At 34.1% G+C, this 8282-nt stretch overlaps 1 protein-coding gene across 1 annotated transcript; it reads right to left on the reverse strand.

Annotated features, from left to right (window-relative positions):
* Window positions 1–1611: 1611 nt before the first annotated feature.
* Window positions 1612–3137, reverse strand: LOC132266384 (aspartic proteinase PCS1-like). Its single transcript, XM_059767236.1, has one exon. The coding sequence runs from the start codon at window positions 3060–3062 to the stop codon at window positions 1725–1727; it is 1338 nt and encodes a 445-aa protein (XP_059623219.1). The 5' UTR covers window positions 3063–3137; the 3' UTR covers window positions 1612–1724.
* Window positions 3138–8282: the final 5145 nt, after the last annotated feature.

Below are 8282 nucleotides of genomic sequence, written 5' to 3' on the forward strand. Positions count from 1 at the left end.
TGTTCAATGGCTGTTCATCATTCAAAACTAATAAATGGCTACCTATTTGCCTAATTGCGTATACCGTGTCCATGAAATCGTAAGAAAGTTTTTTTTTTTTTTTGGTTAAAGAAATCGTAAGAAAGTTCCCTTAACATTATTCATATTCAATTTAATAATAAAAAAAATTTAAATTATAGGAAGTGTATGGAGTAATTGGGTGGGTCCTGCAGATTGGAGACGATTAGTTCTTTAAAGTGAGTGGTTAAAAAGATGATTTGACTATAAGATTCATAGCATAGTCAATTGATGACTCATAGAGAATTGCCACGTGCCGAGGTTAGGAAGACAAAAAGATTTAGTACTAACTAATTGTTGATTTTAGTAGAAGAACATCCTTATCATGTGCTTTGTTGGGCAATTAAATTCAGGTCGGCAGTGGTGCCCCACCAAACTGTCCTCCAGATTGCATGCATACTTCAAATGTGGTCCCCACTTCCCACCATTTAATAATATTATAAGGTTGAGTTCTTCAAAACTTTGGATAGTTATTTTATATGCATATTTTGGTATTATCAATTCATCTATTATTATACTAGTAAAAAAAACCATCTTTTATTTTAAAAAAAAAAACAAAAAAAAGACACTAAAAGTAGTAACGTGAGTTGCTAAAAAAAAGGCACAAAGCCAAGTTATAATACCGGATCAATGACTGGAACTGATATCAATTGTAACGGATGAACACTTACTCATTTATTTAAAAATTCAAATTATTGAATAGTATTACGTACCCATTCATTTATATCCAATCATTTTTTCATCCGATTTCAATATGGATCAAATAATTCTTGTTACATTCAGACACAAAAGATGTGAGCCCCATCAAAAAATAGATTTATGTTATCTCATAACCAAACAATTTTATCATAAAAGAAATAAGTGGAAACGTTCCAATTAAAAGAAAGACATTATATAGAAAATAAAATGAACACACAACACATGCATTGCACCATGCCTTACAATTTTCTTAACTTACATCTCTTAACTTACATCTCGTGTCTCTTATACATAGCACATGATATACCAAGTGCAATGTATTTATTTCGACCATTCACACATTTCAATAATACAACGCAATGAAATTAAGTTTGCAACACTATTAATCCATCACACTATACACACATATGTACAAGACTTACAACAATAAAATAAAATAAAATAAAAAACAGATCCCAAGTAAGAATAAATTAAAATAAGAATAAATTATATGTTCATGTATAAAAATAAAAATAATAAAAATAAAACCATGACCCCTTTCATTTAGAAGAAAAATAACGTTGATGATTCATGGATTGCTTCAATTTTCACCTCCCTTCAAAATAAATAGAGTCAAGAAGATGCCCTAAACAAAATAATTATTCCTTTTACTCCTACCATGTACTCCTACCATGAGTGAATATTCGTTTTGTCCAGTGAATCGTGCAATGTACGAGATTAGTCCATTATACAATGCACCGACTCAATGTAGTACATTGATCATAAATTTTGGCAGATCACATAGATTACCCGTATCATGTATCATACTCATATTAATTGCATGTTTTTCATTAACTCATATCTCATTCATGAACATCTGTCAAAGACTAAGCTGCTAGAATTATTATAGATACATTAACTTCTCTACACTGGACAATATATATATATATATATATATACATGATCAACACGCATATACATATACAATTTTACATTGATTTGCTACAATCAGCTCTACCAAATCCCACTCTACGATTGGTGAGATCAAACTCTACCCAGAGATTTTGCTGATGAAAATTTCCAATTATGTTACTTGGAACCCCGAGCAAATCCGACCGTCCGATCCCCAAACAGTGGACCCCTCCACCCACATCAGCTAAACTCCGCCCATGATCAACCACAATCTCCACACCCTTCTCAAATTCCAGCACCATATCTCCTACCAACCGCCCGATCTCCATCGCATCACCATCAAAACACATATCCAGCGCTCCACCGTAAACGTACCCCTTCTTCAATTTGGGACCCGCCAACCTCACGACCTCTTCTCTCACCTTGTTGTAAGCCTCATCCACCAGAAACGTGAACTCCGTGCCGGAATCCACCATCGTCTGACCCGCACCGCCGGCGTTGGGCCGGAAAACTGACGTCGATATATTCAGCTTTTTCCCGCCAATTCTCATCCCCACCAATCCAACGGTGTAGGCTAGGGGATCAAGATTGGGCATGCGTTGACCTTGATCGAAAGTCAACAGATTAACGTACTGGAATGTTTGTGAATTTGGATTTTGACCAAAATAAAACGTTCCCGTTGACTTTGTTTTGACTTGGTTTTGACGGATTGGGACACAGTAAGAGAATCTAGAGATCTTAGCTTGGGAAGCAAATGAGAACCGTCCAAGATTCATTCCCAAAATACCCTCGGCCTCACCGGAATCCTGAGCACATCCAAGGATCAAGGGTGGGGTACTTTGGGAACTTGAGAACGTGATTTTTTCCCTGACGAGATTGCCCTCAGCGAAGGTACCGTCTGCGTAGAAGTAAGAGTAGTGGCAGAGCCGGTTCTGGTCACAGGAAGTTGGGAGGGTAAAATCAGGAATTCTGGGTTTGCAGAGAGGGTGATTACAGGGGAGGATAGAGAAAGAGGAGGAGAGAGAAGGGTCAAACGACGTCGTTGGAGGCAGGACCTTTCTGGGGATTTTCTTGTTGCATTGAATCCAAGAGAGCTGGCTTCCTGTGTCCAACACCATCTGTTGGGTCTGTGGTGGGGTCCCTATGGGGAGAGAAACGATCAGAGCCATTGAATACTTGAATGATGATTTGTAGCTGTATGATGTTTTGGAGTTTGGGTTTTGTTGTTTGGATGATAGGAAAATTGAGGAAGAGTGATGAGAAGAGAGAGGAACAGAGGTGAGAGGAAAGGAGAGAGAGAGTGAGTTTTTTAATGGTGGTTTAAAGGGTTTTTGGTCATGGGCTTCTTGGGTTGAGAAGCAGAGAGTTGTGAAGAAGAAGAGAATAAGGAAGAGGAAAGAGTTGCAGAGCGCCATGTGTGTGTGTGTGTCTGAGAGAGAGAGAGAGAGAGAGAGAGTGATGAGTTATTGTGGGGATATGTGGCAGTGTGAGGTGGTGGGTTCATATTTATAGTGTTTGAATGGTCGGAAAGGGAAGGGAAAAAAGAAGGAAAAGAAAATTCCAAAGGAAAAGAAAACGCGTTTTCCCATATTTGAGTTGTTGCATCTAATAATCATATATACACTATTAGTTGGTAGAGTGTATAATTAGGAAAGAGTTTGATATATAGTGACGTTTTTGTCCTAATTAATCTGGATAAATGTACTCCCAGAGTCACTAGAGATGGTTTGATATATAATGATATTTTAAACTTAAGATTGTCGCTATGTGTGAATTATGATATACTTTAAAATATATATATCATTAAAAATAATAATAATAATAATTTTTAATTGAACTGATACGTTTAATTTACCAGTTTGATGTATTGAATAGATCATGTTGAGTCTCATCGAGTACAATAGAAGAATAAAATTCTTTTTACTACACGTTTTGATTTAGAATTATGTCTAAATATCATTATTCATATGATTAATATGGTCACTCAATTGAATATATTTCTCCTCTCCATGCCAGATGTTAAGATTTTAGATCTCATGGTTGGGAGTGTCCATATACTTTGGATGCACATCTCTTTTATTAGTTCTAGATGACACGTGTGTTTTATTTTATTTATTTATTAATTTTTAAAAGATTAAAAGAAGTAGACGTTGTCCCACATGTCATGTCAATTGCCGCAACAAAGAAATATATATATTCAAGTATCAATAATATTAGGAAGTATTTGAGTGATTTCCAAATATTTTCCTGATGTGTCATCTTAAATCTTAACCTAAATTATATAAAGCAAAATGGGAATTCGAAAATGATAAAATATAGTATTAGGCAAAGTGGGAGTGGGAGTGAGAGTGAGAGTGAGAGTGACAGTCCCTGGAGAGTGGTACCCATTTATATATATATATATATATATATATACACACACTCAAAGATCAATAATATAAAAAAGTGATTTTTCAAATATTTTCATGTTGGGTCTCACAAAAATCGATGCGAGTATTTGTTAATTCTTAATGTCGCAACAATAAAAATATTTAAAGGTAAAAAATACTAACAATGTTAACTTTGACAAGAGCATTGTGTGATTTTTTTAAAAAAATTATTTGTAAGTAATTTGGACAAACCTCAAAAGAGGTGGGAGTAATTTAGTATAACAATTTAACGTGTTGTGTCATAGAAAGACGTTAAATCTTATATATTACAATTCACCTTCTTCAGGCGATGATTGATCATAATACTTTGTAACTTGTCAGTATAATAGTTCGTTCAGTGTCTCGCGCTTATCCACATCATACTCGTCCACGGAGGTCGTCACAATCACCCCTCGTGGGAGCCCACTTTTGACCCATCTGGACCAAATACTTCTCAAATGGTCACCTATCCTGGTACTAGTAAAGAGTAAATATGTTTAACTTTTGAGTTCTGATGGGTTCACGACTATCATAATTTTAAAACGTGTTGTGTCATAGAAGAGTATTGAACATTATGTAGCACTTCACCTTTCCAGACAATGTGAAATCATGATACCCTGTAACTTATCAATGTAATAATAACTCGTTCAATGTCTCGTACCCGCTCTAAGAGATCGTTACATTTTACACTCTTAATAGGATTTCAAGCACACCCATCTAACTTCCCACCAAGAAATGTAACCCAATGGTGTATATATATACACTACATTTCAAAAGAGAGAAGTTGGAGAATTTATTAAATTTTCAAAAGATCATGTGTGTGTAAGTTTCTTCTAAAGGAAAAAAAAAATTAAAAATTAAAAAGAAAGCTGTGTTATTTTTTTTACCGACAAGAGATATGCAACTAAAACTATACTTTCTTACTATACATGTGTGCAATTTTATATATAGGATTTGGTTAATATTGTCAAAGACTGTATCAATGCAGTCTGCAATGATCCAAAAAGGGGCGCCTAAAGGCTTTCTCTCGTCGGATTTACAAAATTGTAAAGCATTACTTTAATATTTCAAATTAACAATCAAGGTAGTCTACAACCTACCTACCCATAAAAATAAAAAATAAAAAATAATTATAAAAAAAAGGGTAGTCTAAATTTTTCTCTTTTTAGTTAAAATAATATGTAATTTTGAATTTTAATGTTCCGTTCAGATTATCTTTTACCCGGAGATGATGGAATATGTAGGACCAATTGACTTAATGATCAATGTATTATTCATAAAATATTGTAACGATATCAAGGGCTTGTTTTGGTCGACATTAATTTTTTGTTGCTTAACATTTTCAAGATTTCTAATTTAGTATTGATCTTTTGGTGTGTAACAATGGTTGTTGCACTTTTTTGGATTAAGAGTTGCAGACATGAGATATCTCATTGTGAGTTTCAACAATGGCTTTATTAGGTTATGAACAACTATTTATTTTCTTAGCAACACACGTACATATAATGAACCAGTATTTATTTTCTATAAAATGTAAGTGTTATCAAATTAAATTGATGGGACATTATTTGATTATCTAGTTGATAGAGCGTTTACCTTTCCGAACAGGTATCTCCATGTTCGAATCACCTTCTCTCAATTTGTTAAAAAAAAATATCAATAATTAAATTGAACATTGATGGCTCGTGGGTTCACAACTACAAAAAGTAATGACACTCCTAGCTAGTAGCTATTTGTGTGAGTGATGGATTAAAATTAAAAATACTTGTCCATGGAAAATTAGAAGAAAACTATTGTAATGAGATGTATAAATATATCTCACAGTGCGGCATAGTTCATCCAATGAGACTACTATAGTTTTAATCTAAGCTTTTAAATAATTTATATACAAAGTATTTTCTTTTCTCTGACAAGAAACTCCTACAATATTCTTGGCGAGATTAGAATTTTTTACTTTTTACTTTAGAAGATGAGGAAATACACTAAATCACAAATTTTGATAATTGTTTCAACCATCTCAACTTTGTTGATGTTGTGAAGCTTGAATTATAAGTGCAATTTTTGTTACCGATTCAGGATTTCGGTCGAGAGTCGAGTTGTCCGGAGGCAATGCTCCAATGGTGGAGGCACTAGCTTCATTGGCGGATCCAAGACCCCCAAAAAAAAAAAAAAAAATACACTATACCTAATTTTAGTACGGCCAAAAAAAAAAAATGTATTATTGGTACTAGCCCACCCAAGGAAATATTAGCCCATTCCATTGACAATTTCTGGATCTACCCTTGACTAGCTTAAGGATCCTTTGTATTAAAATTCCTTTGTTCTTTTAGATTGTATGTGGTTGATATTATGACAGACAATGGAATCGGTGAGACTTTTTTAAGAGCTCTGTATTATAAACACTCATTATTCAAAGTAAAATTTTCGGTGTGCTCCGTGAACCTATTTAAAATCCTTGTTAGATCGAGGATCTTTATTTGTTGAAGAAATTAAAATACATGTCATGATGAAAGTATCCAAAATAGCATAATTTAAAGCTGCAACCAACTTCCAGACCAAGATGAAATGAAGATAAAATGTAAAAGGATTGAGAGTGATATGTGTTCACGGACCATATATTTTTTATTAATCATCTTAAGGAATTGATCACGGGCTGTGTAATATTTACAAAATGAATGAGACAGTAAATTAAACAATTCACAAACCTCCTATGATGTACGAGAGATATCAAGCACATTTGAGAGGAATTGGTAACGATAAAGCCTATCTTTTTCCGATCTTTTTGATATATATATATATATATATCTTAGGTCAGATCAAAGCCTAGGCTTTTGAAAGCATGCATGTCCATGACTCTTAATATCCGTCATCAGCACGGCATCGAACACATTATTGATGTTGTTGTTATTACATTATTGTTGAGCCTCATCTACGTTTTATAACATATATAATTACTACAATGATCGGTAATTTCTAGCTGTATTGTTGAAAGAAAACGACTTAATAGATTAGTGTGACTAGTTTGTGGACGGTTATAAATATTTAAAATTTATCTGTGAGTTACAAGTTTAAAAGATAGAAAGTTGTGAGATTCCACGTCATAAAAATAATAATAATAAATAGTTTCCAGATGTATTGTTGTAAATCAACAACAAAATAAGTTATTTATTGGGGAAAAACAAAAATAAAATAAGTTAACCCTAAAATATTCTTAATTAAAAATGTAAAAAGGGACTTGTTGACTGAAAAACAAAATCGAAAAACAACTTAAACCCCATGAAATTTGTCAGCTTTCTATTTATGCAATGAAATCCTATTTTTCCGTTTTAAAATTGTCTCGATATATTCGAGTTCATAGTCTAAGACCAAAAAAAAAATATCAATCATTTTTTTTTGTTTGAAAATAATTACTTTTTATATGTTTTCTTAGGCATCTTGTCCATTTTATGCCGTTGGTGGCATTAATACCACTAATCTAACTTGTTGAGAATCTTTGTTTATTCTTAGGAAATTGAATCTTGGACTATTGCTGTCGACGACAATTATAGATTTGATCAAATCTAGAACTATTTTTCATGGACTTACTAGATATTGATAAAAGATTTTATGGATTGATGATACAAAGGGTATATTCCAATCAAGTGGCAAAATGTATCCTTAAAATATAGAATAACTGTAGTACTAAAATGATTGACCAAAGTGATTGACATTTATGGGGACCAGGTTGCAGCTAAAGAATGTTATTCAATAACGCTGAAGTGTGCCGGAAAAGGGAAAGCTCCCATTCGTTCAGCAAGTCCGAGATAGCAATTACAGGAGCCTCCCTCTAAGCAGAATGGGGAGGAAGAGCCAGTGGACTTGACTGAAGAACCTCTGGTTGATGTGCAGATCGATCAGTTTCGACCGGAACGAACAACCAGAGTAGGGGAACGACTCGCTGAGGAGGAGAAGTAGGAGTTAGTTAATTTCTTGTCTTAAAATGCAGATGTATTTGCATGGAGTCACCTAGACATGCCAGAGATTGACCCTTCTGTATCATGTCACTCCTTGAACGTTAATCCCAATGCAAAACCTGTAAAGCAGAAGTAGCGACGGTTTGCTCCCGAGCACAACCAGATTATTGCCGAGGAGGTCGACAGGTTGCTTGATGCGGGATTTGTAAGAGAAGTGTACTACCCTTACTGGTTATCAAATGTTGTTGTTGTGCAGAAGAAGAATGGGAAATGG

This window comes from Cornus florida, unplaced genomic scaffold (assembly GCF_030987335.1).
Source record: "Cornus florida cultivar Cherokee Brave unplaced genomic scaffold, ASM3098733v1 CherokeeBrave_3.0.0_Hap2_Chr07, whole genome shotgun sequence".
In the NCBI taxonomy this organism is placed as follows: domain Eukaryota; kingdom Viridiplantae; phylum Streptophyta; class Magnoliopsida; order Cornales; family Cornaceae; genus Cornus; species Cornus florida.